Below are 22,164 nucleotides of genomic sequence, written 5' to 3'. Positions count from 1 at the left end.
TCACTTCCCTCTCATGTTTTTCCATTGAAGCACTTTGATTGTTGATATACCAAAAATGAACACTTCGAATTTGTAGGCTAAAATGATAAAGAGTATTCCTGGAAAATTCTATTTTTTGTGGATTTTGCATCAACTAATTAGGAAGAAATATTATAGTCCAATTAAAAATTTCGCATGCGAAGATTGATGAAAAAAAGAGAGCAATAAAGTCACAACAACGTGTTGAAAACCTTCCTGTGCTAAATTTATGAGGATTGTTTTGTCTTAGAACTCTTTTAATCACTTTTGTAAGCGAACTTGAGTAATTGGTACAATAAACTTTTAGGGAGAAGATTAAGCAATACATATGGAGTATCTTAAAAGGACATTAGGACAATAAGAACCGGGTATTTTTAGGAGAAAATCGCATCTTGATTAATTGATAGACATTTTGTAAAGCATAACTTCATTTTTATTTTATTTTTCAAATCTCATATTGTTTATGTCCAAACGCCTCCTAAGTTTTACCAAAAATCATGTCGGTTGAATTTATGAACTTTTTTAGTTTATCTTATTAAAAAAAATTAGATTTCGCAAATATTATAATTACTTTTAATATTTGGGTATAAGAAGAAATTAAATCATAAATCTAATGATATCTTTTATATGAAATTCACTAGTTGAAATATAAAAAAAGAAGACTTGAAGTCGGCTCAACTACCAATCCATAAAACTGTCGGGTATGAAAAGGTGAAGAGGGGCCATAATTTCTCTTTTCTTTTTAATGAAGATATTGATGTTTAAATTTGATTGCTATTCGGCAAAATATTATATGGACATTTTCCCTACATATACTCACAGTCACAGGGACATGGCTAATAACCAGCCATACAAAATATTTGTCCTTTTCTAGTTCGCCTCGTCAATTTCTAATAAATTAAACTATCAATCATATTAATATTACATCAGTATCCACATAAAAGTGTTGGAAAAGAAAGTTATTTTAAAACATTAGAAAAGACTAAAAAGCAAAATGATGGAAAAAAAGTTACTATTTGAAAAACGGAATCGACCATAAACTTTATCTCTTAGATCCGAGGGCGTTTTCCCAAAGCTAACTGCGCAAAATCACATGTTAACTTGGTGTATAATCTTCCATCAACACTTTAAATCGTTAATACGTCTTTTGTACTTTCTGAAAATGTTAGAAAAGACTAAGAAGCAAAATGTTAGAAAAGAAAGGGGTGTTATTTGAGAAACAGAGTCGATTATACTTCTGCCGTGGCAAATACTTGGTGTATAATCTTAGCGGGATCTTCCTTCAGCGTTTTAATGCCTTTCGTACTTGGCTAGAAATGACCTAACGCTAGAATATAGTTGACAAAATTTGAGATCACTACATAAATTTGAACAAATGATTTCATAATGCCTCAACCCGACGCAACTCCGTATTGCTCCATTTAAACCCGTCTCAGTCCAGTACTGTAAAAACTTAGTTTCACCTATGCACCAAGAAAATTTCATTTTTCGTGTAATATACACCAGAAGAAGTCTGTTACAAAGTTATGCTCATTGATAAACAAAAACCAAATTCTCATACTAACTTTCGTCATTATATCTATATCGAGTCCTAGTACCGGAGATTGCTTTATTGCCTTTGGTGTTAAGAGATTTGTCGAACAGCCACCTTCGCTGTTCCCCTAGACGGAAGTAAGGGAATGAATATCTACAAAAGATTAAAAACTCTTAGCAAGAACAGCGAAAGATAGAACCGTTGAAACATTTAGCTTTTTCTACTATTTTCCGGACGCCTGTCTCCTGAGGAGTGTAGGGGGACACTTGAATTCTGTCCATTATATTGATCTTGGGGGCATCAAGGATTGTCTTAGGCATCGATAACGCCCACTGCATGCCCCAAATTGAGAGAGGCCTCATATATATCAGAGATCGAAAATGTCCATCCATCGTCCAACCTTCAGGCGTTTGAAATGAGTATCTGCATGATAAAATGGAAAGATAAAGCCACATAAGAAACCTAAAGCAAAGAGCACAAACTAGCAAATTATACTGTTAGCTTATATGTTGGCAAGTTAATTAAGTCACAGAATAAAAAGATGTTTGAACCAGTCAAAAGCGATAGGGTTAAATGTTGATAAAATAAAATGGATTCTCCCATAAGCAATCCTTTTATCTTCAACATTGCCACCGTTCATGGGACAAAACAGATTGGAGGAATGGCGGCCAGGTTCTTTTGGAGTGTTGTGATGAAGGTAAGAAATATCATCCGGCATCACTGTCCTTTAGCACTTTAGGAGGCTAAAGGACATTTGCAGTACAGAGAGAAACGTATTGATGAATGAAATTACTTCTGCACAGCTGCTGGATTTAACATATAAGGTTATCAATCAAAAAAGGCACTTTTGGTATGGTGTACTGTACATAATTTGTTGGTGAGAGATATCCTAGGTTTCAATATCTCTCCATTGTTTGGCCAGACTTGGTGCAAGCAATAGAAGGGCATATGCCACAGTTAAATTAGACGAGAGAGTGCCGGAAATTTCCACAACAAGATCGGATAAAATGCAATGTAGTTGTTTTATGTGATGGATTACTTGATATGTTATGGATTTATCAAAAAATAATGCTGTTATGAATCAAGAGTTATGCCTAACTAATCGATCAAATATGTACTGTATGATCTCTTTCTTGTTATCAGTGTGTTCACTTGCTATTCTTAAAGCAATGTATAGTACTTCTACTTAAAAGTAGTGTCCCTCATGCTTCAAACATTTAGGTGTCCGAGTCTGATGTCATGTTGATAAACAGGAGTAGCAAAATTAACTCATGGAGTTGCCTAATGTTTACTTGCATATCATCCAGCTATTTATCATGTAAAAGTTCACCAAATGATACACGGGAAGAATGATATAGCAACGTACCCAAAGCCATCCTCTGACCAGCCTGCAATGAATATGCCTTCAGCTGTAGTGAACGCCTGCTCCTCCATACCAGCATGAAGCATGGTAGCAGCCAAACCATACGTGACACCAGTCCATATCTCGCGGGATTGCATGCAAGTCTCATCCACCTTTCCATTTGGATGCATTCCATTTACTGCACCCATTCTGCCACCACGAACTTTCATGACATTGAAGTCATAAATTTTTTGAAGAGTACTCTTGATCTTTACGCCATCGAAGAGATCGGGCAAGCCGGATGATGCCATGTACCACTGTCCAGCGAGCTGATCGGCCTGAATTGACTTACTGTTGCTACTAGATCCACTGTCATAGTTAAAATATGACCCGTTCCACAATTTTGCCTCAAACACTGTCTTGGCTTTTATCAATCTACCTTTGCATTTTTCTGCAAAGGCGTAGTCACCTACGTGCATGGCCATTGCAGCTGCAGCTTGAAGTGCAGCTAGCCATAAACCACCACAGTAAGCACTTATTCCGTGAACCGTCCATGTATCATACGTTTGATCAGGGAAACCATCGTTTTCAATTAGACCATCATTGTCACGATCAAATTGATCCATATATTCAATTGCAGCACATACAGAAGGCCAGACATCTGTAGCAAAGGAGAAATCTCCCGTTGCAGCAAAGTCCCTATATACCTGAAGCACAAACTTCGGATTAAGATCCTTCCATTTACTAGTATCATGTATGTTATAGGCATTCATTTCGTGCCAAGGATCATGCATTCCAAGATCGTGAGGAATAGCCCCCCTCGCCTTCCGTATTCCCCAATTACCCTCCGCCAGAAACTTCACTTTTCTTCCATCTTCACACAAGACTGCTTTGGCAAACTCCCGCTGGATGCTGAGCTCAATTTTAGGAAATAAAGCAAGAAGTGCAAAAGAGGCATAGAAGTGCACATCATATGTACACCACATAATATATTCTACACCTTCCAAGTATAGAAACCTACCCACATCATCACTGTCAGTAATAATTGATTCTGAAATCTTATCAGAACTTGAGAAATGGTTGTCTTCCCCATAACCATTATATGCCGTCTGTTCCACTTGTACACCATTTTTATAATTCGATTTGACTTTAGTTACTTTGACTTCATTGCTCGGTCTCTTTATTCTGGTACTAACCGAGTCTGAAGAAGGAACACCAGAGTCTACAAAAGTGAGAGTAAAGACAAGATCAACAAATTAATGATTTAACGAATTTAAAGATAATAATGAGCCACTCTTTGTTCCAGAGCAACATGTTGAACAGGTAGTATATCCAGGCAACAGATGAGTGATGAAACCCAATTCTCTCCATGAAATTGTCTATTTGACGTACGTACATAATACAAATCTGCTAGAGCTTATACTGAAATATCTGATTCAGCTGAGTAAAATAACATTGTGACATTTTAAGGACAGAGTAGAATATTGAGAGAGAGAGAGATTTATGAATCAAGAGACTTCCTATGGAGACCTTCTAATCAAGGTAAGCATGATATCCTGAGACTTTGGTAACCCCACTATCGAAAGTGATTGAAGTAGTGGCGGAAAATACAGGAGACTAAGAAGATGCCACAAAATCCTATCCACTGCTAAGATATAACTACCCAATTATCCATGAAATAATAAAGATCAATAAAATACGATTAAGTCATAGGACATTTTCATCTCCTCCTTACACCTCTGCAAGTAAAATTTTGAGAGGCTCAGACCGCGTGGCCACTCCACCTAGAGTCCCACAAACTATTGACTTAGTAGATGCTGCCGACTTTTGGAAGAATTCCACTCAAGGTTCAAAAGAATAACAGAAGAGAGCAGCAGAAGCAATCACGTGTCTTCCCTCAGCCCACAAAAACCTCTACTCATCTGTGTAGACTAGGAAGCACACCCAATCATCCATTCAGAACCAATAGGCGTTTCAAGGGGTAAAATGAGAGATTTAATATAGCACTTATAATGTGGGATTCATTCAAGAAATTAAGATAATAATAAGCTTATATTGTAGAATGAACGAAAAGAAGAATACCAATCCACAATGTTCCACCAGCCACCAGAAAATACAGCTCGTTAAACAGTGTAAACTTGTACCTGTAAAATTCAGAAGTCGTAATAGTTCAGCACTCCACCAGACATACATTCGATCGCTATGTGAACAGAGCATATAAAATACTAATATTCAGCTACAACTCATAAAAACGTACAAACACAAAATAGTGAAATATGAACTTTGTAAATGGCAGTAAATATAAACAAGCTACCAATAGCTAGAAGAAAGAGCGAAAAGTACAAAAGTAATACAACAACGAAGCCTCAGTCTCAAACAAGTTGGAGTCTGCTATATCAATCCTTAGTAATCATGTTTATCCATTTAAACTCGAACCAAATTTATACAAATAAGCATAAAAAGTATTAGAAGAAATCCTTAATATTTTCTACCGGCATAGAAATCTCTGACAAGGCTAAAAAATTCCTAAAAAGCTTAGGACCTAAAGTAAATGTACTAACATGACTAAAACATATTCTCAAGTCCCAACTATTCGGTATCGCCTACATACTTTTTTTTCTTCCATTGAGCCCTAAGTCTGCATGGATTCCAAGAGGAAAAAGTATAAAAGTAATAGCAATTTAAAAATACAAGTAAATTGTCAAAACAACTAACTTCAAAATTGTTATCATTCGGGCCTTAAAAGAAAAGGCCACAGCGGTTCTCCCTTCACATTCTTCACCTGTCCCATTCCATGTCTGACCACTCGAATGGCATGTGTCAAAAGGAAAGACTAAAATAATGGTCAACCATGATAGGCTCTAGCATGTATTTTCCAACCTCACTTCACGTACCGTGTTTGACTTCAAAATAACACTGATGAACAACTAGTTCTGTGGTTTATAAGAAAATTATGAAATGTTGCCGGACTACTTTAATTACGCACAATATAGTTGTTTCAAATGGACCACTCATATGTGGAATTATTTGAATCTTCCACATGCAGGAACACAGAAAGCAAGGAGTATATATAATTTATTATGTGATAAAATCTTGGTAAAAATTCTATGTAATTGGATGTATGCAGTGTTGATAAGTCGTACAGATCTTATCGCAAAGTTGTTCATGTTAATTTTATTTTAACCTTCCTTTCTCATATTATGCACATGCTCGTGATGATAACTAATGCAAAAACTCTATTAAACATTCAAACTTACCATTCTGGTAGCCTAACATCATTAAGGATAGGATTCTGCCATTTTTCAATTTCTTCTTCCCACAGCTTATAATCTGATCAATGTAAGAGAATAATAACGCCATCAATTAGTAAGCACAACTAAGAAATTAAACAGGAGCCTAAGCAGAAAAGGAGACACTCACTTGTCAAAGAATGATGAACCAAATCTACAGCAGCCCTTTCAGAAGTTCCATAGAACCGTGTGTACCTCCTGTAGCAAACCCCAACACCCAGGAGAAGGAAAATAAAAGAAAGAAAAAGAATAAGACAAGTATCCCCTAACAGATAGGACTTCAAGGAAAATTAATAGCTTCACAAACTCGACTCTAAAATATGATAATAGCTTGACAAACTTGACTCTAAAATATGACGAACTCCTGATATAATGATGACGGAGATTCCTTTCTTGTTGCCTATTCACCTCCTTATGTTTTACATTTTCGAGGATAATTGTGCTGAACACATTTATAATCAAAATACTTATGTTTTAGAATTTAGACAAAAGGTAAATATGCAGTAGTCTCAAAAATCCTAAATTTTAACAATATGGGAACACAATCGAGTGTACGTCCAACATTCAGGAGGAGTAACCCAAACATGAAATATTACCTATAATATGACTTTCCTTTCATGAATTTAACTTGAGGAGATGACCAAGCAACAGCAAATGCCACGGTACATTTTCCATGTGGTTCAACCCATGCGGATGCAGAAACTGCAGCACAATGTGTCTCCCCAGGTGATGATGGCATGCTTGGTCCTCTGCTGAAGTTCTCTCGATCAAAATGCCCATCCTTAAAAAACATACAAGGCAATCATGAGAAACATATATAATAAAGCCAAATAGAACTAGTGTTGATAGAAATTTTTAAACCCTATAGACTGATGCAGGACTTGTCTCCAGATACGATAAAAAGGACGATAATGGACCATCTGTTCAAGGTTCAATGACGCACCGGAAAGTCTTAACTATCAGAAAATAGTTTAAGCTATTACCTCAACCATTTTACCCCACATATCCTTTGCTGTTACACAGCTTCCCTCAGCCAGGCCGAAACAGGGTAAAACAGTAACGCTGACATTCTGAGTTTCGCATGCAGCTACAGCGAAAGTAACAGGAGGATTTTCTTTTGTCCTGCAGCCCAGCCAACAACACAACAATTAACATGACACTCAAAATTTCAACTCACAAAAGTGGGCCCACAAAAGAGGGGAAAACCCCGACCGTGATGCATGGAATAAAAGTCATTTTCCCTTTTGTAATGACCAAAGATATCAGTTTCCCCAGAGGGACACCCCTCAGAAAGGTCAATAATTGTTACTAGCAATTAACACCATGTTCTTATCCTCACTAAATGCAACTCCCGAACATCACCAAGGGAAAACCGCCAAATCACGGCACTACAGTAATAAGCAACAAAGCACTAGCTTGCTAAACCAGAAAGAAAATATAAGCTTGTTATCATTTTAATCTTTTGCTCTACGCAAAAGTCAGTCTGTCATATGGATTAGTTAATACTGTACACAGACATCCCCTTGCCGCTTCGAGTTCAATCACGTGCTTCAAAACCTCACAGTGGCTAACTTTCTCATTAAAGTAAATGTTCAAATGAGAAAAGTTTCGAAGTCCCTCATATCTCGTATGGTTAAAACAGAGGAAAATTGTCCAAAACCAATATGAGTTCTTTGATGGTCAAAAGTTTATACTAAAAAAAGAATAATGGATGATTATTCTATAATGGCTGAAAGAATTAAGCCCGTCCCTTGTTTTAAGAGCAGCTCTTAGCTCAAGAGAAGGGATCAACTAAGACTTAAGAGCCCAGAAATATAAGGATATTTTGATAGCACTATGAAACACTATTCTCCAACTTAATCCTAGATCTTGTATTTTATTGACTAGTCAAATCGTCAGTATAAAAGAAGACATATTTAGTGTCTCTCTGGAAGTTGTTTGTAACTTTTGACATCTTAGAGATCCACAATTGCCCTTTTTCACTTCTCCAGTCACAACCTTTCCTTACAAGAAAACTGAAAATACCAAGGAACATCTGCAAACCAACCGTCATATCTAGCTAATAAGGTTTGATGACTTGCTTGTGATGTAGGAGTACGCCAGAGACTCCATCTTCACCTCTGTCAAAAGGAAGATAAATAAGGGTTGAAAATCAATTGCAAAACCACAAGTATATGGAAGAAAATAGAGATTGAATGATAAATACTCACATAAATGGTTCGTTCACGTGATCTCCTGATAGGTGTGAGACACCTCCAATTGAATTCTGTATAAAACAAATAATTGTGACTGAATATTGAATAATCCCATAGTATTTTACTGAATCGAACACAATCGCAACAACCAGAAGTGTGGAACCACTTACCGCCCATGTAAGAAGAAGGCTAACTTGTGCCCTTTCCTTCCCAGTGTTCACCAACTACCAAAGAAACAAAAGAAAAACGCTAATAAGCACACAAGAGGAGCAGTTAATTAAGTCCCTCAGATCAAATTTAATGCTGATATTAGGTAACATCACTTCATTAATTTCCAAAAGAATTATGACTTCTTGCATTAGAGTTAAGCATGTTTGCATTTTACAAAAATTTTATGGATCTAATAAGTCCAAAAACAGCATGTTGGAAGATATTTGTTGAAGTTTTGTCATCATCTTATCAACTGATCTTGATTTTTTTTGTTGATAAAATAGATAAAATCTTATCAACTAATCTTGATATACATCACAAGTATCATGCATAAATAGAACTTTCTATAGCTCTATCATTTGTCTACGTCAATAAAAAATATGGTCTATTACAAACAATAAAGAACGTCGTTAGACAAGATCTCTAATTGTGCAGAGTTCATACCGAACACTCAAATCGGGTTGTAAAATAGCTCAAAGAAGTGACAACGAAATTCTGCGACAATAACACAGGGATAACAGTAGAAATAACAGATACTCCTACTGCACAATAGGAGTATTCCCCCCTAACAGAGAGACAAATATGTTTACTTTTCCTCAAATGACACAATTGACTTTCTTGCAAAAAGAAACAGCTAACAGTGAATAAAGAACGCAAAAAGTGATAATTGGCATTTACGATTCTGAGTATTGAAGATAGCATTTATGAAAATACTGATCCGGATGAACCATTAACGTGACTTTTAATTCCACCACAAGACAAGATCTTCATAAATGATAGCTCGTGCTGCAAAGTTGCATTTAGCATCCTCAATTGTGTTTCACTTCGTGATCATGCAATAGATGTATGAATTATATTATGGTCAAAGGGAAGTCATGAATCATAAGAATGGCAATTTTATTTTCTAAGTCATTGAATTACAGTTACTTCATCAGATTAAGGTATCACATGATTCTAGAGAACGAGAAGCAGCATAGAAAGGTTATATAGCAGGACTTTAAAGTATGCATACAGTGTAAACAAAAACAGATGTAGGAAGACTGCTCTCTCTGTAGTCATGTGGGATGAATGGTGATATTTGCCGACAAGAAACTTTCAGTTCTGGGTCTGGTTCACCTGGATATGAAAGGAAAAATCAAAATGAAATCTATAGAACTGAGTCAACATATCAGAAAAGAAATACTCTAGCTGAGTAGCACAGTACCATCATATACTGTCCAAGCCCTAGGAAAGAGTGCATGATATGTAGAATGCTGTCCACTCAGATTCCAGCCCCACGACGATATACCATGATCACTTACTTTCCTGTAAGAGGAAGAAAATATAGACATAAGAATCTTCTCATTTTACCTTTCCCTCCTTTTCTATTCCCTCTTGAAATGTAAAGGAATTCAGCTATCAGGTCAGGGTGTTTCAGAGTGAAGCTTATTTACTTCATGATAAACAAATCAATTCGCACCTCGTTTCAACATAGTACACCTCCTGTACGCATTAGCACAAAAGCTACCGGTGCCAGTTTAATTGAATTACCAATAGTATGGCACCAAAGGGACTCTTTTCATTTTCTATCTTCGAGACAAATTTCAGCAAGTTGGTCCATCAGCTACTAAACTTTCTCTTTATTTCGACAGAAGATTCTTTTTTTTTTTGCCGCTAAATATGGTATGTGATCGAGTTTGGAAGTTGATTTTTCTTTTAGTTCGAAGATTCCAGTGATCTAGCTAATGAATGCAAGAAATGGATCAAAAATATCAGAAACTGAAGGAAGATGGATGTTAAGGAACATAAGTGTTCTCAGAACGCCCTCCTCCACTCCCCCATCGCCCCACCCCCCAAAAAAATAGATGAAGAAATCTACTATCAGTCGGCATGAAGTTGAAATTACTCCTCAGACACTTAGTTCCTTACCCTAGCCCTTCATGTTCTCCCGGAGATAAAACGGATGCATACTTTTTGTTTCCTCCATCCCGGGATATAAAAATCTGCATTAAAAAAGAAATCATGATAAATTAAGTGCTTTAATCATACATCCAAGACAAAAAAAAAAAGTCTTCCCAAGCAACAAATCACAGGCCTTGTTATAACTAACTGCTTCAAATACTTCTTTTTTTAGGTACTTGAAAGCATATCACGATACAGAACTGTTAACTCTACCAAATGCATATAATCGCTCTAGAAAACCAGCTGGATCGGCTAGCCCCAACTTACAGATCTGCAATGGAATCGTGTCCTTCAAGTGTGTATTGCTCTGTAACGATTCATCTCCAACAAAGTTTTATCATAAATTCCTTTGAAACCCGATATGGATTTGATTCAATAATGAAACTGTGATTGGTCATTGGTTCGACTAACACATAAAACACCATAATCTCTACACCTTCCGTACATCTTAAAACAATATATAGTACCTGCCGACATCACATGTACTAACTTCAAGATGAAAGATTCCAATCTAAGCAACATGATTTCTGACTCACTACTCTCGTCTATATCAGTGGGGACAATTCTTTCATTTTTGTTTTTCCAGCCCCTCTTCTGTGTAGTCAACTAAGTTGCGCGGACTCTTCGATTTTGGTGTCGTCCCCGTCTCGATACGAGACGGGGACGGGAGTGTGATACGTCCCAGATTCGGTCAATTGACTTCAGACACTTTGACCAGAGTCCATCAACAAATTTGGGAGAAAAATTGAGATTTTGATTTCTCAAAATCAAAAATAAAACAGATTTAGGAGAATGAAAGAATAATGTCCATCTTGGAGAGATAAACTTACATGAATATTGTTTAGGTTTGTTAGCGGTCTATGTTGTGTTCACATTGTTGTTTTGCATAGTTTTGTGTTATTGTCCTTTCGTTGCTGTTATTTTCTTTCTGGCATCTTTTTTGTTACAGGTCTTTTTCTGATATTATTGTCTCTTCTGTTGAGCTGAGAGTCTCCCGGAAACAGCCTATCTACCCTTTTCTGGGTAGGGGTAAGGTTTGCGTACACCCTACTCTTCCCAGACCCCACTAGTGGGATTATACTGGGTATGTTGTTGTTATTGGAGAGAAAGATTGAATTTTACAATATTCATGTAAGTTTTTCACATAATATCTCTCAAAATTTACAATATTTTTATAGCTCTATTTTTTATCAGCTGAATCCTCGCACCCGTATCCATATCCGGATCCGCACCCCCGAATCTTAAAATTTAGATTTTGCCGATCCGTCCCCATATCGGATACCCACACCCGAGTCCAAGCAACTTAGGTAGTCAACTACTCCATGAGGCATGAGGATAGACAGGTGGTTGCATTTGTTCAATTCCCATATGTTCATAGAACAATGAGGCCCTTTGGATGCCACTCGCCCCATGGAAAATCTCATAGAAAACAAATACCTCTCAGTAAACATTATTACACCAATTTTAGCCAATTTCTAAAAAGACAAAAGGGAGCAGCATTACAGCTCATTAACTACTCAAACGCCAACCTTCAAATAAGGCATATGCTAAATGTTCAAGAACTGCTTAATTAGTAGAAATTCTTGAATGATGATTCTTACGAGCGAGTTATCAACCCGCCAAGTTTTTCGTTATGAGTGCTTAAACATTATGTTTACCATGATAAGGCTAAATTTGACTCACTTTTAAAGTATCAAGATTACGGTAAATACCAGCAACGATGAGCTATTTTAAAAGCCATTTGATAGTGTCATAGAATGTTAGACTTGGTATTAATTAGTTCCTCATTAGTTAAATATAAGATGTGGATAGCGTATTGTACTCCGCTATCATTGAGTTATCTTTTGTCTCTTCTCTCATCTAATTTTCTCACATGCTATAACTCTTGATTGCCGGTCCAGCCAAAGTTTTTCCTTCTTTTCGTAATTATGCTATTCTTACCTCTATTGACAATTCCAGCAGTCAGCAACACTGCTACCTTTCATCATCTTCTGGCCACTATTCTGGCCATTGTTCCAGCGGCAACTTTTGCGCCAAGATATTAATGACGGCACTCTCAACAAGCTTCCAGTGGCCGGAAATTTTTGGACAAGATTCAGTGACCAAAACATTTCTGACCAGAGGTCTTGTGGTAACTTTTTGGAAGGGTACTCGGCTACTATTTCAATAATCAAACATAGGTTGATTTCACTATCTTGTGGTTGAAAAGGTTATTAGAATGTAAAGTTCAAAGTGTCAATGTTACTTTTAGTCCTATGATAATCTTTTGTTAGTGAAATATAAGATGTGGTTTGTAGATAAAAGTGGTATAACTCTAGCTCATACATCTTGAGCTTACACTGAGTGCTCCTCATTCGTTCATAATATCCAAATAAAGATATGAACTGAAAGAATATAGTGTTGAAGGATAGAGCATTACTGAGAACTGATTGGCCATGATTGGAGAAGTCTCACATGTTCCAGGAAGAATCTGGAAGTGCTTGAACTCGCCTCTGAAGCCTCTGGATATGCTGCCGCTCCTGTGATGTTATAAGTTTGATATCTCATCAGATCAATAAAAGAATTCCAATACAGCAGAACAGCTGTTCACTAGTTTATACTCTATACACTAACCCCATCCCTCCAAGTGGAACACCCTGAGATGCTGATGGTTTGCAGCGTTCTCGTGTAAAGGGATCAATTGGAGCTTTCTGCACATGTAAGAGAATGGTAGGACCTTTCAGAAATCACAGCACTCATTCAAAGCATGAAATTATACTTGTAACTGTATAGATGAGACCAAGAAAGTTACCCTTCCATAGGATGCTTCTTCCCTTACATATGACCATAGACGTATACCAAGCCGAACCTAAAAAAAATAAACAAAGATTACAAGGCAAAGCAACAAGTCAAAATCCAGGAGAATTTTCCTATATGACAATAGTGGTAAAAGCCTAAAACAGACATGCATACCATTTTTATTGCCTCCGTGAATGTTACACTAAATTCTTTTAACTTGCTAGCATGACTATTTAGTTTCCTTCTCCAAGCTTGAGATGGTGGTGCAGCACTATCAAAATCAAACTGCAGCAAGCAAAACACAAGATCATTAAAACTATTTTAAAAAATTGAACATCATTAAAGTGAAAGATCAAAAAGCAACTCCCTACAATATGAAAACAAACAAACAAAATAAAACACAAAAATAAAGGAGATAAAATTGGAACTATGTTGCAGGACCAATATTAAGACATACAAGAAAGAAAAACAATTAACTTCAAAACAACTTCAAACGTCATTAACAACATTTTCCCTGGCATAGTGAAGCATGTCTTTTAGCTTTCAAGTTCAGCATATATTCACAATTACATTCAACTGGTCTCATTATTTTCCGTGGCATAAACGCACAGCCTGATGCACTAGACATCGAGCGTTCACACAGGATCCGGTGAAAGACCGTGGTGTGATGTAGACCACCTACCCTAATACAAGCAATTTATTGCTGCTTGCATGGCTCAAACCGTGAGCCATAGATCACACGGAGACAACTTTACCGCCGCTCCAAGGCTCCCCTTTTATTTTCCATAGCATAAAACAACAAATTTTGTTGCAACAACTAACAAGTTGAGGTCAGCTATAAACAACAAAAAGAATTTGTTCCTTACAAAAAATATATATATCACCAGCTAATTAACAAGGTAGTTAGTTAGATAGATAACCCATCATCAGAAGAACTTACCAATTGTAAAGTTGCTTTACTGATATATTCTTCAGGTGGCCATGAGTTCTTTCTACAATGAAACAAAGTTCCACTCACCATTTTTATTCGCCTTATTAAAACACTCAAAGACCAAACCTTTCTCCAATCAAAATACCCTCAAAACCATTTACCAAACAGTGCCTTAAGCCAACAAATACAAGGGGGGAAAGTCCAAACTTGGCTTCAAGTTTTCCAAGAAAACCCCAACAAATAAGCAATCTACTAATCTTCTCTTCAACTACACTACAAAACTTTGATCAAAATTCAGTTTGATCCCAAAATCTCAGAAAAACCAAACACAGAGCCAAAATTAGACCAGATAATGATAAACCCAGTAGTATTATAAAGGTGGGATTTTTTGGGATTCCCCAAAATTCAATTCTGGGTATATAGAAATTAATCAAAGAATATTGTGGGGCTTTTTCTTGGGTTTATTGCATATATTTTTTTTTTTTTAGCTATCGAGCATTGAGAGGATCCAACAGGTGTAAACCAGGAGTTCTGAAACTGTGTCAAACAGTTGCCAGGTGTATCATCAAAGAAGAATTTATTTTTATTTTTACTGTGGGATATGAACCCACGCCTTTTGACTAGTTTTTTGGGGTTAATGTAATGGTCTTCTCTGTAGAGAGAGAAAAAAATGTTTCTAGATAGAGAAAGAGAAAGAGAAAGGACAGTTGCAGAGAGAGAAGTTTTCAATTTAATAATCATAGGATAGTGATATAAGAAGCTGTCACTTTAATTTGCGATGGCTTTGGATAAAAAATTATCAGGGTAGAGCTCTCATCTTGTACGGGGAATGAGGGATAAAATTGTAATATAATTAATTATCACGAAATTGTAATATTATTTTATCTTTTTAGAAAATTCAAATAATAATTTTAAAATAACTATTTCGAGATAATTATGAAATAACTTGTTTCATAATCAATATCAAACGACAAGTATTGAATAGTCTGTTGATATGTTACACATGTATTTTATGTGATCAATATAAATTTTTAAAAATTATATAAATAATATTAGAATATGTGCATAAGATATAAAAGAAAATTTGAAGATCAGAAAGTACCAGTTCAATTTGCAGATATAAAATAATTAATAACTTCTATATATGTCATCATATGTAAAACTTGTTAAACTAAATTTTACTTGGATAACATTTTATGTTATTAGAGGGACATAAAGAGACTGATGATTATATTTGATACAGGACGGTGAAATTGATTACCTAAAACTTTGATTTTTCTTTCTCCTCTAATTCTACCAAAAGAGTTATTTTTTTATTGTCCTTTCCACATTATTAATTGGATAGTATCAAAGAAAGAAAGCAACAGTAGTAATAAAAATGAATAATAATAATAATAATAATAAAAGGTGTTCTAAACTAGAGCCACGACCTCCCTCGGAAAAGAAAAAAATCGCTTGGACTACCTATTAACTTTCTATCTTAATACTCAACCTTCATGCTCTCTATCTAGGATTATGTTCCGATCAGTTAAAGGTGTGTCATGTCCTAGTTAATCACATCTCCCCCAATTCTTCTTCGACCTACCTCTACCTTTATTTAAACCTATCATTGCCAACATATCGAATCCCACACTGGGGTATCGGTGCCCCTCCTCTTCATATGCCGAAACCACCTTAACCTCGCTTTCTTCATCTTGTCCACCACACGAAGGTTACTCCACCTTACATTGTATATCTTCGTTCCTAATTTTTTGTCTCCTAATATATCCACACATCAATTATTTAATCATTCTCATTTTCATTAATTACTTTCATCTTTTAAATGTATGAGTTTTTGACTAGTTAACACTCTACCATATACAACAGTTAATGTTCTAATGACAAGTATATATTAGGAAGACCAAGTAAAAATAAAAAAAGTTAAAAGTAGATATTGGTACCTCAATTTTGGTTGGCGGAAAAATAAAAAGCTCTATTTCATTCCTCATAGCCATAATAACATGCCTTGGTATGCATGATTTGTAATGAATAAATAGCATTTCCTGTCAATTCCAAACCGTAACAATAATTACTACTATGTAAAGCTTATTACCGGCTTTGTTGTGCTTGAAAACCCCACTTTTTTCCTTTTTCACATAATTAAGGAAATCAGAGATTGAAAAATAAAAAGAAATCGAATGATTAGGAATACTTGAATTTTGTGCAAATAGAACACGAAATAGTAATTATTTACCAGTGAATTATAACTTGATTCTCAAAAACATTTTAGTTTGAATAAATGTTTAAAAGGGAAAATTTAGGATTCGTATTAAATTATAACACTTCCTTGAAACACTAAAGTTTATGGACTAAAGAATAAATAGGTGGGACGTAACAATATACTTTGGTACATAAATTATTAACCTGATATACAATATCCTATACTTCGTTAAACTAAATGAAAATATTGGACTAAATTATCTTGTTGTCAATTATGCGTCTTTAGGGGCGGAGTCAGCCCTTCGATTGAACCTAATAGTTTTGGTTCAAACCGTATATTTATCTTAAAAAATTATTTAATATACACAAAATTTTAATTTAGAACCCAGTAACTTAAATGAACTAGAATCCTGAACCCATAAACTTGAAATCCTGACTTTCCCTCTAGCGTATCTCCTAAAATTCGGTAACTCGTTCTCATAATTTTTTACCTATTTCCTTAAAATTCATGAGTTTGAGGAGAGAAATTTGTAAGGCATTAAGTTATTTCCCTTTTAAGCTTAATTTGCATAATTAAGGAAAGAATTAAAACTCATAACGTTTTCAATTTGGTTTATTATCCATGTCTAAAAAGTTGAGAAAATGCATAGCTAAAGAATAAATGTTTTAAACGCCTAGGCAATAATAGGCAACGAGAGATGTATCATTTTCTAGAATGTATATTTATTTTTCTCGATACGCAATTGAACTTCTTTACTTTGAAAAACTGCACATGCATTGAACCGATTTTAATTAATGATAGTTTCTTCTGGATGAAAATTAGCTCCTTAGGAAATTAATCAATTAACCAAATCAAGTTATTAATAATTTAAACTAAAATAATCTATATCATTACATATGAAACTCCTTATTAAAATGGCAGACTAATTTAAAATGACTTCAAATACGATGCCACTTTCTATCCACATAAAGAAATAGTAACCATTTGGTATTCCAAGTTTCCAACACAAGGAATAAAGTACCTAAAAGAATTCTAGAATACATGTCAAAATCTTGATAATAACAACTTTATTTCTTTTTTAAGGAAGACCCTATATTCTTTTAATTTTCCCCCAATCCCTTTAATTATATGTTCAAGAATAAAATTACGAGTTCGGCATTATATTTTCTCTTTTCAATATATATATATATATATATTGAGAAGAAAGAAGAATTATCACACATATAATATATATCTACTTTTTTTAATAAATTCTAAATTTGTATTTTCTAATTGATTTCTTGATTTTGATGAATTATAAGACAAGCGAGTTCTTTTCTCATATTTCTCAATTTTACTACCTACTAGTATCAATTTTAATTTTTGGATCATTGTTGGTACCAAATCTTAATCAACGTATAAATTGTTTTTTTTTTTTCCTTCTAAAACATAAGTTTTTTTTCAAGGTCCTAAGATCATGTATGGTGTTGATGCATGTCAAGTACCAAAAGGTCAAGACAAGTGGGACCGATTATGATGAGGATTTGGGGCCATCAAGATTGAATTGAAAAGAAATCAAGGGGTAGGCCAAAAAGTCATAAAATGAGTGGTTGACGTTACACGGCCATCCATTTTAGACCATTTTTGTTATATTTCTACCACTAGAAATCTAGTAGTGTTTGATGTCTAAAACCATTTTCCCCCGGTAAAGTCTAAAACCAAATATCACGTTTTCGTTTGATTATTCCGATTAGAAAATAATTTTTATATAAAATTCAGTACTCCTCTGTTCTAATTTATGTGAATTTATTTGACTGGGTATGAAGTTTAAGAAAAAATGAAGACTTTTAGAATTTGTGGTCCTAAACAAGTCAAAAAAGGACCCAGAGTATTTGTGTGGTTATAAAAGCTTATCATTAAGGGTAGAATTGTAAGTTTAAGCTAAATTGTTACCAAATTTAGAAAGGGGTATTCTTTTTGGAACGGACCAAAAAAGAAATAGGTTCACATAAACTGAAACAGAGGAAGTATTATTTAATCTGCATTTGATTAGCATTCTATCCTAAGAATAATTTTGTACGAGATCCAGTGGCAGAACTAATGCCCCGCTTGTCCATAATTTTTTTTTCAAAAATATGTTTGTCCAAGAAATTTTGCAAATTTTTTAAAAAATTTCGAAAATAAATTTTTCAAAAACCCAAAAGTGGTCATTTTCAGAAGAAAAAAAAATTCTCACTCATTTTCAAGTGAAATGCATGTCCAAACATAATTTCAAATCTCAAATATACCATTTTTTAATTTAACTTTGCATACAACTTTTTTCAAAATTTAGAATTTTTATGTCCAAACGCCTACCAAGTGTGTTGAAGAAGATTCAATTGAATTCACTTATATTGTAAATTATATTGTACAAATATGATAAAATCAAAATTTTGGTATATATATAAATTGTTGAATCCCTAAATAATTAAATTTTTCACTAACTATGCAAGTTTGCATTTTTTGAATCCCATTATTATTATTATTAGGATTCAATAAGCATTAACGTATACAAAGATCAACGTTATGGAAAAGCATCTAAAAGAAAAAAAATATTATTGAGTTCATCTTTTCATTTTTTTATTTTTAATTTAAAAACTAAAAACAAAAGTGAAATGACAAACTTTTATAAACAAAGTGAAATTTTATAATGATTGTGATTAACATAAAGAAAGTATGCATATGACAGGGAAAAAAAAAGGGCAACCGGGTGCACTAAGGTGCCGCTATGTGTGCTGTCCGCGGAAGGACCGGACCACAAAGGTCTATTGTATGCAACCTTACCTTGAATCTCTGCAAGAGGCTATTTCTACAATTCGAACTCGTGACATCATGGTCACATAACAGTAACTTTACCAGTTACATCAAGGCTCCCGGTATGCATGTGACGAAAATTAAAAATAAAAAAATAAATAAAAAAAGACCAAGGAAATGAGGGGGCAATTACAGCTATATCAATTTTTAAGTCGGGTGTCGGCCAGTGCATGTGAAAGCAAAAATTTAATTTATAATTATTTAGCAGCTATTGACAGAAATAATTATTCTTTTTAAAAGGTATCAAACCAGTGGCTACGAAACTGGATCAAACGTTAATTCAGATGATAGCCATAGTAGGCGTTTGGACATAAAAAATATAATTTTTGAAAAAATAATAATTAATATTTGGAGTTAAGTTAAAAATTGGTATTCGAAAATTGGAGTTATATTTGCACATGCATTTTACTTGAGAAAATATTGCAGTTTTGTAAATTATTTTTTTTAAAATTTTTTTAAAAAAGTGATCTTTTCGAAAAACTCAGTTTCAAAAAATTTCTAAAAACTTGCAAAAATTCATGAACAAACACATTTTTTTCTAAAAAAAGAATTCACAAAATGAAATTTTTGTATCGGGCAAAGGGGTCCTTAGTCTTGTATAGAAAAAATTCAGCCTCGTGGGGCCCTTAGTTTTCATTGTCAAATAAATGAATAATTCATAATCAAAGGTTGACGAATGACTTATGTTTGATTTTGCAAAATTTTAAGGTCTAATATTTTCAATTCTGTGGTTTGCTTTTGTAGTAGGAGGACTGATGATAAGCGTTGAGTGTCCAATGTCATGTTATTGACATCTACAAATTGATAAGAAAATTTTACGCACTCATAATGTTTACATTAAATCGATATATATTTCAAGACCTGGCAATTTTGTTGGACGCTCATAAATATTTACCTTCTTCTATCTTCCCATCTTTCACAAATCATGGCCACCCTCCCCAAAAAAATACGCCTTCGCCAAAATATTTATCCGTCATTAGAGTATATTGAAAATATAATTAAATAAATAAATAAGTACATGCTTTTTTTTAATAACTTAAACTTTTAAATAAAGTATTCATACAATAATTTTTAAAGAATTAGATGTAAAACCGTTGAAGGTGCACAATATTACAACATCTCTTATTTTTTTAAATCATAAATCAAACTACCTTTATTAATTAGAATCTTGTTACTCTTTTAGCAGTTCACAAATATGTGATTATGAATATGCTCCTCCTTTCGTATAGTGATGTTATGATTGCAAATTTGGACATTTAGCATAAAGAGAAAATAAAATTATAGAAGCAAATACACAATTAATTGTTCCCTTTTAGACAAACTTTTCCAAATTTTGGCATTTTGTTACCATATTGCTTCTGCTTTGTCCCTTTTCTCTTTCTCTCGTGACTTTTTTTCTTTTTCCCTTTTAAAGAACAAAGAAATACCAAATTAAATAACGTGTGGGTTAGGAACCTATTCTAGTAGTTCCTTAACGTATAAGATCCTTAGGAGCAAAGTAACCTTGTGTCTATAAATGATTGATGCAATCATGTTAATGTTGTTTTTTCCCAAGTTAGTTTGTGCATGCCTCGACTAATTTTACAGGGTATTTGTTATCTTTCACGAGCATAAATATCGGGTAAATATCTCCATCAAAATTTTTATTTCTAAAACGGCAAAGGGCCAAATATACCCTTGTATTATGAGAAAAAAAATTAAATATACTATTCGTTATCCTTTGGGTTCAAATATACCCCGGGTGTAATACTATTGGTTCAAATATATCATTCATACTATTGGTTCAAATATACCCTTCTTCTGTTAAGTTTGATGAGGTGGATGTCACGTGACATGCTATATCAGTGCCTCTAGTCTATATATAAAAGACTAAAATTTGAAATACAATATTTTTCATGATAACAGTAATGGTAGCAATAGTGGTAGGGAAGAAAAGTTTACTGTTGGAGAAAAATATAAGGGAGCGGTAAAATGGGTTAGGGGCGCTGAGGTGGCAAGCCATGTGACATCTACCTCATCAAATGTCAGTGTCACGTAGGATTGAATATCCAATTTGGACAAAATTAATGGAAAATAGATATATTTAAACTAATAGTATTACGACGGGGTATATATTGTTGGGCTTTTGTTATTATTTGTTATTTATAACAAAAGAGGTATGAATGGAAAATGGTGGGAAAAGAGATGGATGGAAGTGAAATTTTGAATTAGTTCATTTTACTAATGCACTTTGTCCCTCATTGGTAGAAGGAAAGAAAATCTTTGTATATATATAGAGAAGCTCATCTTTTAGATCGTAAAGAGCTAAGAAGAAGGCAAGTCTCGCACCGTCGTCGTCGTCTCTCGCTCGTCTTCGGCTTCGCATTTGGTCAAAGATTAACTGATTAATCTTTTTGGACAAAATTCTTTTCAAATAATTAATTAATTAATTAACAAAATTCAATTTGGAATAACCCATGACCCGCGACCCGGTCCGGTCCGGCCCATTTTCTTTTCCGGATTATTTTAAATCCGTTTTAATTTTCCCTCAATATTTCCAACAGCTATGGATGTTCTGAAACAGTGTCAAATCTGTTCCAATTTGGGCTTTGTGCCAACTGTTTGAACCCTTAGGGGATCGTTAATGATATTTTCCTCACTGTTTGATTTCATACTTGTGCTCAGTCATGCCAGATCTTTCAATGTTTTCAAAACTCAGCTATGTTAATCTATTTTAGAAACCTTAAATGATGTTTTAAAAATATTTTGAGTTGAGCTGCATATTTTTTACTATTTCCCGAAGGGCTTATGAGATTCTGATTGAGTAAGGCCGAGGGCCTGTATTGTGAGGATACTTTTGGGTGGGGCTGCACGCCGCCACAATGATACACTAATTATGATAATGAGGCCGAGG

General features: G+C 34.4%; 1 protein-coding gene across 1 annotated transcript; it reads right to left on the bottom strand.

Moving 5' to 3' along the window:
* Positions 1–1,484: 1,484 nt before the first annotated feature.
* On the bottom strand, positions 1,485–14,940 carry LOC104234153 (uncharacterized). Its single transcript, XM_009787662.2, has 18 exons — positions 14,249–14,940; positions 13,483–13,593; positions 13,322–13,378; positions 13,144–13,220; positions 12,950–13,049; positions 10,498–10,571; positions 9,794–9,894; positions 9,602–9,705; positions 8,550–8,603; positions 8,395–8,450; positions 8,266–8,304; positions 7,168–7,306; positions 6,781–6,965; positions 6,315–6,382; positions 6,152–6,224; positions 4,977–5,038; positions 2,919–4,116; positions 1,485–1,975 (listed from the first exon to the last, which is right to left on the bottom strand). Exons 1-18 carry the CDS (start codon positions 14,327–14,329, stop codon positions 1,726–1,728), a joined length of 2,829 nt encoding a protein of 942 aa, XP_009785964.1. The 5' UTR covers positions 14,330–14,940; the 3' UTR covers positions 1,485–1,725.
* Between the last annotated feature and the right edge of the window lie 7,224 nt (positions 14,941–22,164).

Source organism: Nicotiana sylvestris, chromosome 1 (genome assembly GCF_000393655.2).
Source record: "Nicotiana sylvestris chromosome 1, ASM39365v2, whole genome shotgun sequence".
Taxonomy (NCBI): Eukaryota; Viridiplantae; Streptophyta; class Magnoliopsida; order Solanales; family Solanaceae; genus Nicotiana; species Nicotiana sylvestris.
Note: the sequence above shows the minus strand (reverse complement) of the source record. Positions and strands in the feature narration are given on the sequence as shown.